We start from the raw sequence: 20,877 nt of genomic DNA, 5'->3' as shown, positions 1-20,877 counted from the left end.
CTCTGATTGAAAGCTAACTTTTCAATGCATTATTATATTCAGTCTGCAAACAGCCTAAAATAACAGGTCTCCAGGACAAACCCAGAGCTGGAGTCTATTATAGCAGCTGTGCCTCAGGCAGCACAACCAACATCAGGCAGTAGCACAAAGAGGCAAGCAGTAGATGTTGGAAGGGGCCCTTTTCTTTATTACATCCCAGCCTACATGAGTAACCTTGTTTCATTTACAGGGGAAAAAATAGCTGTAACAAAGAAACATTAATTATGTCCAGCAAAGCATAAGCAAATGTCCTCTTCCCCTCTTAAGTATAAGCTGCAGAATGAAGTTTCTTTATGGTTTTGCTTTTACCCATTTGACAGCCACTAGCTTTTCCGTGTCAAGAGAAGCAGGACTTCATTTTGTGTGACTTTGTAGCTACTATTAGCTGAAGAACTCTGTTGCTATAATTAAAATGATGATGCAGATTTCCAGAGCCTGTAGAGGGAGTGCACGAGTACAACATCGTTTTTCTGTGTTGATAGAGTGAAGGACTGCTAAATGGGTATCTAGAATCTAGGAGGGCATTTCTCTCATTATTACAATTTAAGATGGTGACATTTTGACTGTAAGCTATTTAATAGTGTTTCTGTATTCATTAAGGGCAAAGTTCAACTTGGTGCAGACAGCTGGTGTATGGTCTTTTTATATAACATGATGAGGCTTGGGGGAGGAAGGGCAGCTGTGGGCAGAGCAACTGTGCAGGAGAGTCTCTGGACCCTCTGTACATGAAAGGAAGTTTCGAATGAGCCTCTGAATACACTAATTCAGAAAGATTCTTAGGGCAGTCGAGGATGCAACCAAAGATTCACCAATACCTGTATTTTGGAGCCTGAGTAATCCATAACTAAGTTACCAAGTACAAACTGAACATCCACAGACATTAATATGGCAGCAGTTGTGCTGAAGCCTCAGTCTGTCTGGGTAGTGCAGGACTGACTCTTCTCTCCAGTTTCCTGCAACAACCTGATTATTTGGGCTTTGCTTACAAAGACATTTGATTCCAAAACCAATCAGAAATAAGAAAGTGTTCAAAAGTATGTGTCTAGCGGTTATGTTACCACTGGGGCAATTAACCAAATGTTACAGTGTTTCATTAAATATAAAATTAACATAGAAGTTAATTAATATTTTAAATACTTGCTTTGTATTGTTCCTGTTAAAAACATCTAACAGTGTTGTAAGTATGAATTTTTAAAATTTAATTTTCCCTACCTTACTATTTCTTCTGGATAGCAATTGTTAATAGTGTTGATATATTCTTGAAGAAGTGACCCAGGCTCTGCTTTTATTTCTTGAACCTTTTTAAGTCCACCAGTTGTTACAAAGAGACGACGTGCTTTACTGTCATGTGGTAACACCTACACACAGAAAAGTAAATTAAAAAAAAATATTGTCTTTTAAAGGAACCTCTATGCTACTAGGCTCAAAGATTGCTTATCTGTTTTTAATTCAGAGGATAGATAAAAAGGAACAGAAGTACAACATCTGTAATGACTACTGTATTTTAACACCCAGTTGTACAGGGAAAAAAAAAAATCACAAACCAGCCCTTTATGGTTATAACAATTTAGCATGTAATTTAATACATAACATATATCTAAAATTAATGAATTGAGTATTTCTTTTTACGTAAATAATATTTCTTGAATTATTCCTATGGAGACAGTAAGATTGTAGAGATGAAATAGATAATAAAAACAGAACACTAACATGGAATAACAGCAGCATCTGTTCCACTTAAACCAAGTTATTCAGGTCTTTTATGTCAATTCCCACAGTTTAATTGTAGAGCAGAATTTTATATCATTATAATGATCTAGTATAGATTAGTGCATGAAAACAATACTGAGAATCGTTGCAAGTGAACAATGCAGCCTTGAAGCATTACATGCTACTATTAAATTCCTAGATATTAGGAAGCCTTTTACAAACACATACACACATGCACACAAAGCAAAAAATGTGAAGTTTCTGCAGCCAAAGGGGATGAGAAGCAGAAATGATCAGACAATACATTCTGTGCTCCCTGAGTGATGCCAATATGCAGCTCTGTCCAGAGGATGGGAGGGAGGGAGGTGGGGGCTGGGCCAGGCAAGGGAGAATGACAGCACATAGTCGATAGGCCTACAAGGCTGCAATAATATTAAAAAAAAAAAAGAAAGAAGGGTGTGTGGGGGGTGTGTGTGTGTGGAGACAGATAATGCAAGACATCAGCTGCATCTACAACAAAACCACATGGATTTAAAACCAACTCAAGAGTTATATATCACAGGGGCAAAAGCATTTTGTAAGCCCTCACACTGGTCAGACAAATCAAGCCATAAATTTGACTATCTCAGTGTAAAACAAGAGCCTTGAAGGAAGAAGGGATTGCCTAAAAGGCTGAAGCAAAAGAAGGATGAGGCTTCTGCCATGCGTATAGGCAAACAGCCTTCATCTCTCTGGTCTCTCTAGGCTGTATAAAATCAACACACTGGTGAAGAAAAACACAGGAGCAGCATGACCTCTCCCTATTATATGCTCCACAGAAGTATCAGGAACAACTGTGATCATTTAATTGTGGGCACTGAAAAGACTGCTGTTTCCATGTATTTCCCATAACAAGAACTGCCAAGGAGGAACTAGCAAGGACACAGGATACAGCCCTTTCCCTGCCTTCCTCCTCCACACTGTGACTCCCGGGCTGGATAAGACAGCAGAAAACTCTCTTGGAAGAGACCCTAAAGACAGCAACTCTGAGACACATTCCCTTCCCCCAGTCCAAACTGAGACAGCACAGAATTGCACAGACCCTGAAAACAATAATGCTAAAATTACCCAGTCCAGCACCAAGAATGGATAGCATCCCACTCTGAAGCACAGCTCAGAAATAAGGCTTTTACTGTGCTATAAATAAGCCCACAGAAGTAATGCACCACAGCTCTAAGAACTGCAAATTCCCAAGCTATGGTACAGGAGAGAAAAAAAGCTTTTACTGCAGAGAACTTAATTTTAAATGTATACTTCAGAAGAGCAAATGCCAGACAAGTATAGTTTGTTTAATACAATGTAGGAGAAGAAGAAAAACAAAACAAAACATCAGCTGATATAAAGGGTACAAAACCACTTCAACAGCAAACAACATTCAAATCTATACACTGGGTAACCAACTACTGTGCACTCAGCTCATTAACAGCTCCAGTCAGCAGACAAACAAAAGGCACTGGATTCTGACCAAACCTCCGATCTTTGTACAGACTTAGCAAGAAGATAGGACAAACCTAAGTGTGGCAATGTAATCAGAAATCTGCACTACAAACACTAGTGCTTCCAGATCTGCAATAATCAGAACTGAATATCAGGAGTGTTTTACCTGGCTATTTCTAGAAAGAACACCTCACCAAGAGAGCCTGGTACCTCCTGCTGACATTATACTGCAGAGTATCGCACAAAAGATAGTCTATAGTTGAGCAGGATTCCAAACAGCTGGTAAACATTGCAGACACTGGAAATTTTCTGATTAGTTAGCAATTACTTAAATAATCTGGAATTTTTTTATCAAAGCGTATCACTTTTTATGCGCTGCACTCAAAATCAACAATGTAATAACAAACAGTTTCAAATTTTGAGAGGGATGAAAAAAGATCTAGGATTTTTACACTTACTTAATTGAGACTGAATATTATTAACAAGATAGAAGTGGTGAAGCCTTCATACTCTAGATTATTGTAAAATACCTGACTTAAGTCACTCCTGTACAGACAGCTTTTAGTTTATCAAAAACAGATGTGACTGGGATTTATGTGACACATTGGCTCAGTGAAAATATTTGCACATGAGTTAAAATTCCACTTCATCTCAAGAAGCAAGGAAGAAAAAACCACCTTGCTTATAAGCAACTGTTTTCCCAGCATTAGGATGAATTATGGCAGTTTCCAAATGAAACAGTCTCTAGCTTTATCAGACAAAAGAACTGGTTGCTCCAAACCTACTTCTGCAGGGGATGCTTCAGGATCCTGAGAAAATAACTGAGACCTTTAGAAAGATTTCATCTTTGGAAAGATAGCTTCATTGCTAAATTGAAAACCATTAACATATTATCAAGCAGAGCCTCTTCTTACCTTACTAAACTGCCCAACAATATGTTTCATAATATTGGGAGGGGCATCATGCAGCAATGGTTCAAGTGCCGGAAGATAGGTGCATTTCTGAAGGATGTTCTTTAAGGCTTTTTTAGTCTATTGAAATGCAAAATAAAATTTCTCTAGTAAGACATCAATGAAAACAACAAGAAATCATGTTATATATCACTGAAGTCTAATCAAAAAGGCAAATTGATCAGAATTCTCAAAGAGCATTTTCTGAACAAAAAACTATGATATCTATCAGGTCACTTAATGAAGAATCAATTTTCTACTTAGATTTATTAAACCTCAAAACCTACAGTGCATATTCTTATTATGTTATCTATGGTCAAAGTAATGGCAATTTACCTTTGACTACAATAAAAGCAGGAGTAGACCCTTTAAGTAAATTGAAGTATTGTAATATAATAAGAAGGCTAAATCAAAACACATTTTAAAGGATTCTATTTTAGAAATGGCTTCCTAGAAGAGTCTGCCGATCTGGGACGTCAAAGTGCAGTACTGTCCAGGGGAAGAGAGAGTGAAACAGTTGTACATCAGTGCTTAGTTTCTGAAAACAGACTCAATGTTGACTGCTACGAGCAGTAAAGATCTTCTTGGGCAGGATTATAGCTACGGCTAATTCCACCTTGATATTTTGGTAACTACTGAAAATAATTATACAGAAGTTACTTTACAGATCTGGAATGTTATTCTTCAGTGGAACATACAGAAACATAGTACAACATGGGAGACCATATCCTGTCATATTGTACTCTTCAGCTGGCTGGCTTAGTGTTGCTCAAAAATACACTTTTACCCAAACTGCAACTCTAGTAGCTCCCACACAAGGAAGGCCCTAAACATGAACAGCTATGTGTTTTCAAGAGCAGAGCTTTCAATATTTGTTATAGTTTTATTATAATAATAAAAGTGTAAGCAAATTTCCTACAAGGACTATATTTTGTACAAGGTCTTATACTTTAAAAAGAAGTAGATAATTAGAGATTAGTCACAAGAAATTATAGCATTTATGGGTGTATGCAACTGATCTAAACTGGGAAGAAAAGGGACCAGACTGCTGGTCTCTCACTGCACTCTCAGTTATGGTAGCAATCATTATTACTCTTCAAAAAGTTATCATTTAGGTGCTTTGCTTTCTCATTAACATAATCCTGGATTTATCCCATTTAATACAGCTTTAAAATGGCTGTATCATATGATTTGGTATATGCCATATGCACACCCATTAAGGCCAGCCAGTCCTAACAAATGATACACAGCCTTTGGACACCCTACACCCAGGAAATCCATGCCTCAATAAACATCAATAAAAGCACATACCATTTAGTAGGTTTTAAGCACTTATACCTGTTGATTACAATAAATATACTGTAGATACTACAAAAATACTTGCTTTCATTTGAAGGTCTTCTGAACTGCGTGTGTCCACATACATAGCAAGCAGTGTAGGTAGCACGTTTGCTACTGCAACAGCACGTGCATGCGCAGGAGTATGTCTTCCAACCTGGCCCAAGGCCCAAGCAGCTGCTGCCTTAATATGATCTTCCTGTTCTTCTAGCAAGCAGGCACACAGTGGTGGTATTCCCTGTAGCATCAGTCAAAAGCACAACCTTAAAAAATCTACACCAGGGAAGGACAAGTTTAAACTGATACAAATTGGTAGAAAATATTTCTCTACACTCTTCTAAAATAAGCTATAAGAGAACGTATGCCAGTGGTGTCATTTTTACTTCATGACTATCAAGAATTTTTAATAAATCTTAATAAAGCTAGTTAAAGAAAGAGACAAACAGATTCAATGTTCTGACTCAGAAGGCAGTTTGAGCTAACACACAGATTTAAGGGATAAAAGGAATACATGACAATCAGGCTGTACTAAGAATAAAGGCTTCAAGTTTTGTCAGAGTGAAAATAAAAGAATTTCAGTGTTTATGAATTATTAAAGCAGTTTAAGACCAGAAGGGCTCAATCATTGGGTCTTTTTTTTTTTTTTAATCCACAGCACTAAATTTCAATTCAGCAACCTCTTCTTGAGTCCAGTACTTCATGTTTGACTCATCCAATCACTTCCAGAAAGGGTTTCAACTGTTGATTTGAAGACATCAATAGATGGAGAATACCTCACTCACATCCAGCTGTTACTTAAGTTCTTCTGGTTCAGGGTCACAGTCTTTACCCTTTCTCCACAGGATTATGGAGCTACTCAGTAGCTGGTATTTTATGCCAGGATACTTCAATAGGAATCATTTCATGCTAATTTAGGTAAGGCAAGGCTACTAAACATCTAACCAGAATACCTTTTTCTCCATCCCATGGATAATTTTTTAGTCTTTTCTGCACACTCATAAGGTTTTTTTCAGGATCCTTTTCTAATTACAACAACAGAACTATATACACTAGTACTACAGATAGATTAACCTCTCTTTTCCAATTATGCTTTCACTCTTCAATACCACAAAAGGACTGAATTGTCTGTCTTTTTTGCCACTACACTGCAGCAGACCACCACAATGAAGTGTTTGTTCAGTATGACCCCAAAAATCATTTTACAGAATTCATCCTTTCCAGGATATGCTACTGTTACATCGTAAGATTGTAGATCTGTAACTGCATGTGGTTATCCAACAGTGCATTTCTTTCAAATGGTTCCAGTTTATCAAGCCCTGTCCTCAGCACTATGTACCACTCCAAAAGCTTAGTTTCCCCTAAAGCAAATTTTTTTAATGGGTTTTGGGTTTCTTTTGTGGATCATTCCTTAAAATATTTAATTTTCATAAGAGTTTGAACAGAATCCTATTAAAATCTCTCACTGCACTCTCAATCAGTTATGGTAGCAGCCATTATTACTCTTCAAAAAGTTATCATTTAGGTGCTTTCTCATGAACATAATCCTGGATTCATCCCATTTAATGTCAAGCCCTCAACAGCAAGAGCATGTTTGCTTTAGGCATCCCTGAAAGTGGAGAGAAATAGACACATCCCAGACAAGGGCCTCCAGAGAGGGCAAGGAAAAAGTGTCTATTGCTTTAGTTTTCAAATGCAGAAGAGCTTTTTTTTTGTAATCACTTCTACCTTCCTTGCATATTTATTGATGTTATGTTATAGCAACTTCCATTTTTTAACTTGCATTCCTACTAGAAGACATTTCTATTCCTCCATCTTTATTGTTTCTTTGTTTCCACTCACACAGTATATTTTAAATGACTGACACAGTGTGAAAATGGGCCAACAATGCTCAGTGAAATTACTTCCTTCCTCCTGTCATTAGTTAGCATTATTCACATCAGAATATTATGTCAGGCACTAATTTCACCTATTGTGAATATTGCAAATTCTCTCCCTTCTATATCATTGCACATTAGAATTTATTTAAACCTGAAAACGTATAGCTTATCTCATTTGACATGTCACTTGCACAACTGAATCAAACCACACAACTTTAGAAACTGAAGTCTTTTCAAGTCTGAAGATTTCTGTTGTGAGACTACTCTGGCAGTACTAGCAAAGTCATGCTAGTGCAATGAAGAACATGTCATTAAATATTCTTGTTTCAAAAAGGGTTTTGATGTAGCCACAAATATTCATTTTAAGAGGAAACAGACCACAGAAATTCACTGACTTATTTTCTGTACCCGTGCAATTGCAACACACAAAAATCATGTATTGTAATACAAACAGATGCTCACAAACTAATCCAGGACATTTTATTAAAGGTTCTACTTCATGAAGACACACTTTGATCAGGTTACCACAATTTCAGCTGTACAAAGCAGCAGTATTAGGAGAAAGTGTGTTTGTCAACAGCAAGTATGTAATTCTGTTACAAAATACATTCTCTGTATATGTTAACGTGTATCTCCTTCTCAGAATACCACTGAAGAATTCCAGAAACACAATATAAAGTAACAGCTAACCTTAGAGACAATCACTGCCATTGACAGGTTCTCCGAATGAGCTGCTACGTAACCAAGCATCATGATGCCAGGCAGTCTGACAGTCCCTCTGCAGCTGCCAATACAATCAATCACAGCAGCAACTCCACCTGCATTTACTATAAGCTGTGAAAGCTGAAAAGATAAACAGAAGAATTTAAATACTGTGAAGTATCAACAGGCATAAAGCACTACATTAGCAAAGTCTTTAATGTATTGCTCCTGATTTGCAAAGTAAAGCTGCAATAACAGTGATATACCATACAAACTGTTGGGCACCAAGTGCAGCATGAAGTTCTCAGGAAGGAAGCTGTTTTGCTACTGGTTTTGATTGAGTTTACTGCAAAGAGATTGGGACTCTGAATTCTTGATGCTGTATAGCATGGAATGATACATCCTCAACTCCATTAGTATACACCAAAGAAATGTGCAAGTGACAGCCCGGTACATGAATGCTCTTGAAGATGCACCTACTAAGCCAGATATTCTTTCATACTAGTGCCCACTCATTCCCAAGCCAACATCACATGCTCTGTGCAGGGACAGAGGGAAAGGCCCAGTCCTCCTCTCACCTGCATTCTAGAAAACCTCTGCAGCATGAAAGCCTTTGTGGATCCCCCCACTGAGGCATGAAGCCAGAGACAACTGTCACGGGTGTGCAAAACAACTTGGACTACACTATTCTGCCATGTTAGTGTACTCAGAGAGGTGTCCAGGGAACACACTTGATGGGCAATGGAGTTTGCCCCAGAATGCCAATACAGCCTTGCTTACAAATTATAATCAAGCTATGCAACACATTTCTCCCCAAAAGGTATCACTTCTCACATCACTTGAAGGACAGTAGTAGGGTACGTACGATAGCAACAGTGAATAGAAATTAAAATTATTTTATATTATGATTATGTTCTTCTATCTTTTTAGGTATATCCCACTTTTCCCAAAGATTCCACAGCAATAGAAAATATTTTTTTAATATTTATTAAATATTAAATAAATACTTTAAGAAATAACTTTCTTAAAAGTCAAAATTAAATGAACAATACTGAGGAATGTGGATTTCCAATGCAGCTGATTCCTATAAACAGGAAATCCACCCTTGCCTTAGAGCCTTTAAGAGGGCATTGTTTTATTCATGAAACAGCTACATGAAATTTAAAGTTATAACTTAGGAAAAGCTGTTCACATGATTATGAACTGCAGCTAGTGATGACTAAGTCCTACATCTGGCCACAGCCACGTGCACTTAGACACACAGAGCTGCTGCATAGACTCCCCAGTGCTGTGACCCTCAGGCCCTGCTGCAAGTCCCCCAGATCCTGACCTTCACATGAATTTTACTGCATATGCAGATATGCAGATAGAGAGCCGAGATCCAAAAGCCACAACGCTCACATGACTGACACAACCAGCTCCTCTAGAAATATTATTTGTCAATCTGTCTCTGCTGCAACATGTGTTGCTTGAATAGAGTTGCTCAGAGATGGACACAGATCACCGTCACTCTGAAGGTGAATAGTTAAATATGGGTTGTGACTCGCAAGTCACCCATGCACTTCCTACAGCTCCTTTAGAGAGCTGCTAGAATGGCCAATTCCCCTTGCGTGGAGGATCCCGTGCTAGCAGCTCTTGTGACTTCACCTGCAGCCTTGAGAGTCTGGCCTCACGCTTCCAGCTCTAGTGCCCTGCTTTGATAATGATAATTTCTTCACTTTTTTTGAGAAAGTGAAGTTGCATTGTTCATGAGAGGCAGAGAGAAAGCAGGAAATGTGACAAGAGTGTAACCTTTAATCACCAGCAGCAGCTTAAAGACTACTAGGCTGAAGAAACAGCACAGTATTAATGTTTAAACACTTCTCAGTTGTTAAGCTAGTATCATGATTTTGAAATGGCTGTGTTCCACAAATACACTGCTTGTATTTTATTCCAGTCATTTTTAGAGCCTTTTAATTACCTCTATGGTCCGACAGATTAACAAAAGTTATAATTCCTTGGTTTTCCTATTTCTTTTCTATTGACTTTGCCAAACATCCCCCACCTTTCTGTATCAATTACTGGCAAAAATGCTGCTAATGCTGAGACTGCAATTATAAACTTAATCTAATAAAAGAAACTACCATCAGTTTAATAATAAATAAAAGAATTTTTGACCTTCGTTGTCATTGGAAAAATAATTAAAATGTGATCCCAGCATCCCAGAAGATTTTTAAAAAAGACACACACTGTCTATTATTGTTACAGGATGATCTTGTAATTTATTAGCTGGTATCACGACTTCTGTGAGGCTTTTCTCATGATATTTTTAATATCTAGGACTGACAATACTGTCAGCCTAGAACTCCCTCTCTGTGCAGATATCTTATGGAATGAGGTAGGTAGGTATACATTGTATGATTCCTAGTTTCCTCACCCAATTCATATTCAATACACATCTCATAATATCAGCAACCATTTCCATATTTTTCCAATGAACATGCCAAACAGCTATTTGCCCTCCCTTTCGAAAAGCAAATGACAGAATAATCCTGTATTTTATTTAAAGTGTAAAATCTAATGATATGACCTTGTATTTGCATTTTCAAGGTTTTACCTCAGGCGTATGCTTTGCTATCTCTCTAATTAAAGTTGCACCATTTTTCTTGACATATTCATCTGAGTCCTTCAGGCATGTGAGCACAACTGGGAAAATTTCTGCTTCAACCACCAACTCTGCAAGATCCACTGAATGCTTTGCTATTTGGCTTAGAGCTGACAGCACCTGACGCTAGTAAATAAAAATTTGTTATAAAATCAATAGTATACAAACATCCCACAACACACACTCCTCCTGCACACAAAAAAATCTATTGCATCAAGGAAAACAAAGCACGATAGGGAAAACAATTACAGCTATTTTACAATTCACTGAGTCAATTCATGCAGGAATATAATGGCACAGAACATTCGCTGGTTCCTGAATAAAAGTTTCTCCTTTGTTTTATCCCATTCAAGCTTGCTACGTATTAAAAAAGAAAATATATATACACCTTTTAAAACTGTAATTTAAATTTAGTGAACTCTACAGAAAGTATCTTTATTTGCCTAAGTTTGGTCTGTCAGATCTTATATCAAAGAATTTTTATCTATTTGTTTGAAGTGGCATTTTTATGTTCTCTTCTGTTTCTGTTAGAGTAAGACAGAAAAATCATATTAAGAAACATTTTTTGTGTCCATTAAACTCTAGTGCTTAAACCTTTGACAACAGCTATTCACATCAGATAGTACGTACTAAAATACAATAATACATTTAATATTAACTGCTTTATAGTATAATCTTAAGTATGCAAACCCTTTTAATATAACTGAATTGCGCAAATTTTATCTATTAAAAATTTCTGTTGCATTCTTCATATACTATAAAATTCAAAAAAATTCATACTCTTCACTTTAAAGATTAGTTTAGCTGCTGCTCACAGAGCAGCAGTTTTTATCCGGTAGCTAAATCTGTGAATATGTTCAGAACTCTTTGTCACTAACTATGTAGTTATATTTTGTTTATGCCCAAAACAAGAGCTTCCTAAATAAATATGCACATCAGTGTCTTTGATGCAATATCAAGTAATGACTGGTATAATGGAGATTTTAAAAAAAAAATTTAAATGTACCTTCAGTTTAGCATCAGGGTTCAGGATCATCTGAGCTAAGTGAGCGATAGCTCCTGCATCCACTACTGTCTGTGCTAACTCTGGAGAATGCTTTGAAATATCACTGAGAGTTGAAGCAGCAATCCTTTTCAAAGCAATTTCTGGCTCCTGGATACAGAGCACTAAAAGGGGAACAGCGCCTGCATCCACCACAGCTTGTGACAGTTCTGTAGGTCCAAGGAAAGTAATTAAGTGAGTATGGGTGACTGACCCTTGTGCAAGCCATTTTTCACCCTGACAGATACAGCAAAGGAAAAAGGGGAGGGTGTAGTTCACTGTCTCGACATCTGCATTTCAAATCAGCCCTCCTGGTTTCATAAACCGTGTGGACCAATCCACAACTGAAAAGAATGCAGGTCAATAGATGGACCCCCATTTACATGCACACATTTGAGGTAGATTAGGCTGAAATGGTTTGTTATTCTGTTTTCTTTTTCTTTTTTTAAAGTAAGCAGATGTCAGCTGTTTAAACCCTGGCTATTCTACCCTGATCAATAGGAAAGCATTTTATGCATGGCTAACAACAACAAAGAAAGCCAAAGTACCAAAATTTTACCAACCACCTAATTAGAGAGCATTTTACCCTCTTTAAATGATAAGCAGATATTAGCATAGATCAAATGCCAAAACCAGAAATACAAAAAACATACATAAAAGACTTATCTCACATAAAAGATGGGAAAAATGGAAACTTGCTGATCAAAACTAGGCTTTGCTACCATATATGGGACAAGACAGAATTTATAGTTTAATCACATGAAAATGTTATCATACACAATTAGACAAATGAGAAATATCATCAGTGGGATATTGTGTGTCTGAGATTAGTACAATATCCTTAACTAACAGCACCTCAAATAAAAAAAAAATAAAAAAAAAGAAAAAATCTGAGCATATGATTAGCTGACATTGACAAAAATTACACTGTTAGAAATTCATTAGCTCTCTCCATGTATGCAGCATTAATCACAGTCCTAAAACAAGAATTACTGGATATCAGAAGCAAAATTTATACTAAAACCAAGCTGTCCTATTTTAAAATACTGTTGAAGAAGTGGTAAAAATCAGGGGGGATTCAATAATCTATTAGGTTCTTAGTTCAGTTTTGCTACACCTTATTATGCATATCCATTATTATCTTTAACATTTATCTTGACTTACAGTACCATGGCAACATACGGCTGTTGTATTTCAAGACTCTAACTTAGCTTTTGATTTATAGTCCATCCATAAAGAGATTTTCATACTAAGAAAAATATAGCATACTTCATTAAATATACATAGACTAATATAGTTTTTCATGAAATCTCTAAGTCATGTCATTATTACGTTGTTAATATCCAATGTTCCTGACCAGATTTGTTTTCAATTAGCGAGTTATAGCCACACGCTCCAATACATGTGATAAGTCAAATATTTACACTGTGTATTATTTTATATTTTAAAGTACACTACCTCACAAAATTAATAAATAATGCAGTAATTTTTAAACTAATACAAAACCAACCCTTCAAGATTCACTTTTCAAATAACTATTTGACTGACATTTTAGAAAGTGCATCCTCCAAATACACACAAATCGTAAGATTTCAACAAAACCCAAATGCCAGATCTTCAGTTTTACAAATTTGAAATGAAATATACCTGAAACATATCTGAAAACAAACCTGAAAACTAGCTATTCAATGTAAGTGGTATAAGCTACATTCAGCTTTTAATGGAAAAAACATACCTTGTTTCTTCAAATAATATTTTGATGCAATACACTGGCCAACAGTCCAGACTAATCCATCTGACTGTGCTTCAGTAGCAGCTTCAGAGCAAACAACTCAATTCCCTACAGTCTGCTAGGAGATCCTAGTATTGGGAAAATCACGTCAAGTGGGACAGGATACTACTAGAAGAATAGGTTTCTTTGATGCCTTATGAGCTGAAATCATGAAGTTTGAGTAGGGAGATAAAAAGCAACACCTTAAGGTCACAGCTATGCCCAGGCATGCAGAAGTAACCATGTAGAGCAAACTAAACTTGATCCAATTTAGATCAGCTCTTGTTGTTAGAAGTCTGATATCATTTAAATACTGATGGTTACTGTTGGTCATGGTTAATTAAATGGTTGTTCTTCCAGTGGTGTTTATAAGGTTCACGGCTAATAACTTACCACATAGAGGGCTGTACCATGTATAAAAGACAGACAAGCAGTAAAAAGACTGTCACAAAAACAGGAAAGCTGAGGCAGGGACAAAAGAAAATATAGATCTATTCATCAAACTCCCCTGCAAACTCAGCCCAAAACTACAGTTATAAGTATTAATGATTCTATGATATTTCTTTTTCTCATAAAGAGGCTCAAATAACTTTCCCACTCAGCAGAAAATCTTTAATTCAGACTATACACCAAAGGATTCATGAAACTTTGCTATCCAATTACAAAACACAGACAGGGTGGGGAAAAAAATGAAGGCTGAGAAAGAGTTAAAGGAAAAAATGCAGTTGTCAAGAAGAAATTTTAAAAACAACTATTAGGTCAAAGAAATTAAAAGATTTGGAACAAATTACAAAAGGACTTTTCTGAACACTATGCCAAGACTGCATTATATGGGCAAAGACAAGACCAATAGCTGAAGAGGAGAAAGGAAGCAGAGAAAAACTAATTTATGAACGTCATTTAATTCCACAGAAAGTTATGAAAAGCCTGGGCTTGGAACTTCAGTTTAGGATGCAACTCAGTAAACCTGTCCAACTACATAATGATAGCGTAGGACTTCTCCCTGCATGAATGAAGGCAGGGAATGCTGTTCTACATATGCTCAGAGACAAGAGAACCAAGATTCAAAACTCACCATAAATTAGTCGCTTTAGGAAGATTTTAGCAAATGGAGATACTGCAGACAAGACAGACTGACATGGAGGTAGAAGACATACTGATAATGAAAGACTTCAGAGATTACGACGTCACCAGTTCAACTAGAAGTTGTACTAGAATTGTACAGATTTGTCTCAATACAGAAGTACTCATCACAGACCAAGAAATTCATCCAAAGCAAGTTGAGGGCTAGTCATGAGTTTATGTGATCAGGAAGAGTGGCAAGTGAATGAAGAGGAGTTAGGATCCTGACTACATGCCCACTGAAATCAATGGGAAGTCTTACAGGATTGGTCTAAACTGGTTTACGGTGTTACCAAAAAAAAAAATCCACACTAACATTAGCATGTTGGCAATAATAGCATGAATAATAAAAAAAAAAAAGATTAGGGAGAAAAGATGAAGTTGAGAAAATGAATGTGCAGGTAGTTCTCAGAAAAAGAAAATCAGCTCTGAACAAATGCCATATTCACATAACAGAGCAGCAGCAAAACTTTCTTTGCCTGGAAGCAAATGCAAGTTTCAGTCCAGACCAGGGTTCTCAAACAGACTCTGCTGTGGTAGCAGGTGTATCCACAGTAAATAACAGGTTTTGACCAAACAGCCACCAATACTGTATTTTTCTGAGGACTGTGTCATCTTGTAATGGCCGCATAGGAAGACTAATCCCCACAAGTAGTCCAAAGGCTGCACTTCATAATCACAGGTTTATGCAGACCACTACAACCACAGTGCTAAAGATTCCACTAGAACCAGTGGGAAAACCTTTCAGCAGGAGAAGGATGCAAGTCATTAGTTATGGGGCAAGCTTAGATCCTGGAATAAGGCAGTTACTGCTAGACTTGAATCACCGGAGCGCTGAGCAACCTGGCCTAATCTTGTAGCTAACCCTGTTCTGAGCAGGAAGCTGGACTAGAGACCTCCTGAGGTCTCTTCCAAGCTGTGCTATCCTATGATCCTAAGAGTACCACTGTATGACAGAAAATGAGCACACCACCACTCTCAGCAATACACTTGAGTATAAACAGTACTGGGGGGGGGGGGGGGGGGGGGGGAGGGGTTGTCCTACCAATTTACAATATGCTGAAGCAGGTAAGAGATGATTAATAAATTACTCCTTTTACAGACGCAAAGCAACTGGAAAGCTATGTTATTTACATACCTCAAACACAAGAATTTTGCATTTTAAAAGTAACTGAATATGGTATTAGTAAAAATTTACAAAATACTTCTCATGGACTGGATGGTATTTTCATGGTATTTGAAACACTTTACACTTTTTTTCAAACACAAATAGAAATAATGAATGGCAAAATCACAGCACACTGATCTGTACACTTTGGAGTAAGAACAGCATCTGAAATTCAGCTCAAAGGAATCTGCCAGACAAAGCAGAACTGCAAGAGCTGTTCCTAGATTTTGGAATCTGACCTGGCAAGATTTCTAGTGTCTTGAAATCTCATGAGACATCTGTCTTGACCTAAAATCTCACAGGCCTTCTGGAGACATCTGTTCACAGAAGAACTGCATTTTAAGAGATTGTTATATGAAGACAGTAGGGAACTTGCTAACCAGAGAATGTTTTCATCAGGGGAAAAAAAAAAAAAAAAAGAAGCCTTGATTTCTCAAAATTGAAGTCTTTTCATGGGAACATACACCACAGTTCCTAGAGAGCAGCTTTACCAGGTCATGGATGGAATTTCTGATTAAAAGCAGAGAGATCCTCCCATTGCACAGCTATTGCCGAATGCTGGGAGCCTTTGCTTGCATTCAGGGAAACAGAGGTTCACATCCTGCCTGAGACAAATCAGGACTTTAATCTGTCTCCCACATACATCCCAGACATATGTGCTAACTATTGAACTTTTCTTGCTGGGGCAAATAAGCCTCCCTACCCCTCAGACTTCTCATAAGAGGAAAAAAAATGAAATCTTGTCTTAATGTTGTCCCAGTTTGGAACTGAAACAGTTTTTGAAACTGAAAAACCTTTTGTGGGTGGGAAAAACATTTCACACCCAACTCTATTTTTAGAGTTTAAGCTGCAATATGTGTCCACAGACAGTCAATGAAAGAGACCCATAACTGCTAAATGTTGCCAACACAAGCATTGTGAGTTTAATCCAGAGTTTCTTGAACAGTAACACCAGATGTTGATAAGAACAGGTCCATCTATCTTTGTATCCCATCTCAACAATATCCTGTTGCAAAGGCATGCTTGTAGGAGTGTAAGAAACATACCATCACAAAGCGATCTTTCTTCAGTGTAACTCCTCTACTTTCAGTAATCATTGTAGAGACTTCCTGTGACTGTGTTGCACAGGAAGGTGAATCTCCAAAATTGGCTGTAGCTAGGCAGAAACAATTTCTTTCAGGGTTTTTTTTTTTGTTTTGTTTTGTTTTTAACTGACTACATCTAGTGACCTGTCTATGTCCTGATGCTTGCAGCTTGGTAGCACTCGTGATTTCAACCTTATTTCTGAAAATGCTGTTATTGCTGGCATAAATTGACAGATATGTACCCATTCACTGTCAGTGAATAATTAATTAATAACCATGGAATAAAAATTTGTACAAGGAGTTTGTTGTTTTCAACACCCTCACATCACCTCCATCTTTGCAGACAATGCCATCACAGAGTGAACTGGATCACCCTAAAAATCAACCAGCATCCATGTAGTGAATAGCATGAATGGCAATTGAAGTGAGTCAATATTGATTTACTAACATAACAAAACCACAGAAATGTTTATGTTAGGAGTAACACAGACAGATACACTACACACATTTATACAAACACTTTCAAATGACACTTAAATATCTTTCAGATGGAAGCAACAATTATTTTCCACTAAGAGTGGAATTCAGACCCCATGACCAAACAATAAAAGATCTTTACTACAGAGGTGCCCCAAGAATGAATTTGTTCCCCAGAAAGAGCTGTCTGTTAGGAAAGGGCTGACAACTTTGGAGTCTGTCCCATTAAGTCAACCCCCTCTAAGTTTGAAGGGGAAATCCCCCATGCCTTCCACAGTCCAACACTCCATATCAATTAAAAAAAAAGGAAAGAAAATAACAGCTTTCAAATTCGGTCTACGTACATTTTAGAGCCAAAACCAAACATAAATGCATGAGTTAATGCTATGATCCTAGAATAAGTTTAACTTTAAACAACATGAACACAAGCCATTTCTCCCACCCTTTCCAGACAGCCGTTTCTTCCCTCAGTTCTTTTGATTCATCGCTCTAAACTTTTACTTGAATTCTTTTTCCAGCTATTTATATAGTTATCAACCACATGGATCAGCTTTTAAATAGGAACATGACACTGCCAGTGAGTTATACAACTGCTTGTGAGACAGCAGCGAACTGCTCGATATCGGATTCCTAGATCTATTCCTGACTCAGAGTATGGTCTACTGGCTAATGATAATATAGTCAGTGCAATGAATTTGGCACATTTATTTTGCAGGCAATGCTGTAAGCTGAATGAAACTTGGTTCTGCCTAGGCTTCTCCATTTTACTATGTATATAAAATAAGAACTAATGTCAAGCAAAAGAAACTTTGCTCCACAGGAACAGTTACACAATACATTAAGATTCTGAAATTTCTTCATGAAGGAGAATAAAGCAGAGTATCATTTCCTGGCCACAGGCCCAATGCATCTCCTCTTAGAGCAACTCTCATAACAGCGCTGCTGGTGTCAGATATGCCCGTTTCCCACAAAAGGTACAGCACTGTTGAATTGGTATAGTTAGAGTAGGTTCTTATTCCAATTTAAAATTTCATGACAGTAGAGAAGAAAAAGAATCTTGCTATATTTATGAACATTACAATAATGCAATTTACTATAACGCTTACATAGCATTAAGCTAAAAGATAACACATGTGAAACCTGTTACCTGAATTGTGTCGGGCAACATACTCAAGCGCCCAAGATGCAGCTTCTTTGACTCCAGGGTCAAAATCTTCCAAGCAAATCACAAGCATTTCCAGTGCTCCACACTGAACTATTGCCTGAGCTAGCTGTGGAGAATGTTTAGCAACTGCTCTTAGTACAAATGCAGCTGCTTTCTTGTAGAAACGCTATACAAATCAGAAAGAAGAAAAAAAAAAGCTTTCACTAACATTAAGTAGTTTGAAGCATAATACAATACAGACATGCATAAATTAGACTTCTTTAGTAGCAGCAATGTCTCATACAGATCCAAATGAGGACCACCAGACATCACACAATGAACCTACAGTCCTTCTTTAAGACAGCTCACGATCTAAAACCTGCAGTAAGTGCATAAACAAACAGAAAAAATGAGAGGACTAAGAGGATATGGGTAAAAGATGATAGTCTAGATATGTCTGTCTGTCTAAGTGAGCAGTGAACAAGAAGAGCTGCAAAAACAATAGCTCTTAACATATTTAACCAGATTACACAGGTTGTGCAGGGCAAGCTCCTAAAGTAGTTCTATGCATTGTGACACTTGCAAGGTTTCACAATTTCTAATGTATATACCCTCACAACATCGCTATGAGAAAACATTTACATTTACAAACAGGAAACTGAGACATAAAGAATTAGATCCAACAAAAGCGTTTAGGAATTGAATCCTGAAATGCCTAAATACTGCCTAAGCCCACAACTAAGATCCTGAAAACACATCCTACCAAACACCCAACACTGGATGACCCTCCGTTTCAACAAGGCAGACTGCGATTTTACTCCTCCAAGTGTCCAGAAACAGCTCACTTGCAACAGGACTAAGCACCTCAGCACCTCTATCATAAGTTCAAGCAAAATCCAAGGACAGTTAGTCCTGCCCCCAGAAGTCACATTTCAGTCTCCTCCTGCAATTTCGTAACTATCATTGCGATGTCCAAGCTTAAGATTAAATTTCTTCCCCTGCCTTACAGTTTCAAAATCCAGAGCCCACTTAAAGTACTCCAGCCAGAGACAACCACATTGTGAGAAAGTTCCTCTCCCTCGTGATGCCACTGTGCAGCAATGAGTGCAAGATTCACTGGGACACAATTGACCTACTGCTATGTCCACGTGCCCAGAGTATGCTCTCCAGCCTGGTAGATCATCCTGACAGATCATCCCTATGGACAAGCTCTAGAGGGCTCTCTCTCCATGTCCAGTTGGCTTTAATCTCTTTCCAAGATTTGACTCTCCCCTGCTCTGCACAGGCAGCCTGAGCACTTTACAGTGCTAGATTCCTACTGCCAAGGTACCCAAAACTTAAACAATGCAAAGCCCACATCCCTTTTGGATCAAGTCCAGAGAAACAAAGAACCACATGAGTACTTTTGTACATCCTGTAAGGTGCCCAAACACCTCCAAATGTCTGATCTAAAGCACTAAGGCACAACAAGAGAAAAGTATCTGCAGTGGCTCCATCAGAAGCAAAATGGACCCAGGCCTACGCCCTGACCCTGAAGGAAAGTGACACAACATGCCACATCCATCCACCTGAACTCCTCGGCCCTCAAAGCCCAATGGCCTCATCCATAATACTGGAAACTGTCCCTGCCTTGTGCTATCCCCTAAACCACATCCAGGGATTACCAAACAGTTTGATGGCTGGCATTGGCTAAAACCATATTAGGGAGCACGTTAACAATTAAAGAGCACTGTCATCTTCCAGCGCTCAAACACATGCCCTGGTCCTCCTTAGCTTACCTGTACTCATCTAATTCCTTAATGCCAAAAAAACCCCAGTTTCCTAAGTTAAGGCCTACAAGCAGGTACATTAAACATAATTTACAAGCAAAGCATTAAACATCATTTAGAGGAAACAGAAATTATGGGAAACAGTACAGACAAATGGTCAAATCCCTAGCTAATGTAAGTTATCGTAAGTTTTGCTGAACTCAATGGAGCTACAGTTGTTTACACCAGTCTGTCTGTGCAAATACAGGTATGTTATTTCCGTTACATAACTATGCTCCCGGCAAAGAAAAAACCACTTCTTTGTTTTTATTATTCAAAACACATTTATTTACAAACTGTATTCATGGGCACAGTCAGAACACACTGTAAAACTGTATTTTGTTCAGTTTAATTGACAAAACATTGATTTGGGATATGACCCTGTAACAGTTCTCCATAAATCAGCAGAATCAGTATTTGCTCTGTGCTCAAAGAATCTGATCCTTATAGATGTTGATACACAAAGAGCGAGTGGAATGGAAACTTTTTTTTGCCTATGGGAAGCAACAAACTGCATGCGTTGC

The 20,877-nt window shown here is 37.7% G+C and overlaps 1 protein-coding gene across 1 annotated transcript in view; it reads right to left on the bottom strand.

Annotated features, from left to right (window-relative positions):
• Positions 1-20,877, bottom strand: part of SPAG6 (sperm associated antigen 6) — a 45,149-nt gene that overhangs the window by 10,936 nt on the left and 13,336 nt on the right. The window contains exons 4-10 of the mRNA XM_055806631.1: positions 18,549-18,732; positions 11,743-11,948; positions 10,689-10,862; positions 8,081-8,233; positions 5,560-5,751; positions 4,140-4,256; positions 1,252-1,397 (exon numbers count right to left, since the gene is read on the bottom strand). Of these exons, the coding sequence (XP_055662606.1) occupies positions 1,252-1,397; positions 4,140-4,256; positions 5,560-5,751; positions 8,081-8,233; positions 10,689-10,862; positions 11,743-11,948; positions 18,549-18,732 (1,172 nt within the window). The remainder of the gene's footprint in view (positions 1-1,251; positions 1,398-4,139; positions 4,257-5,559; positions 5,752-8,080; positions 8,234-10,688; positions 10,863-11,742; positions 11,949-18,548; positions 18,733-20,877) is intronic.

This window comes from Falco peregrinus, chromosome 5 (assembly GCF_023634155.1).
Source record: "Falco peregrinus isolate bFalPer1 chromosome 5, bFalPer1.pri, whole genome shotgun sequence".
NCBI lineage: Eukaryota > Metazoa > Chordata > Aves > Falconiformes > Falconidae > Falco > Falco peregrinus.
Note: the sequence above shows the minus strand (reverse complement) of the source record. Positions and strands in the feature narration are given on the sequence as shown.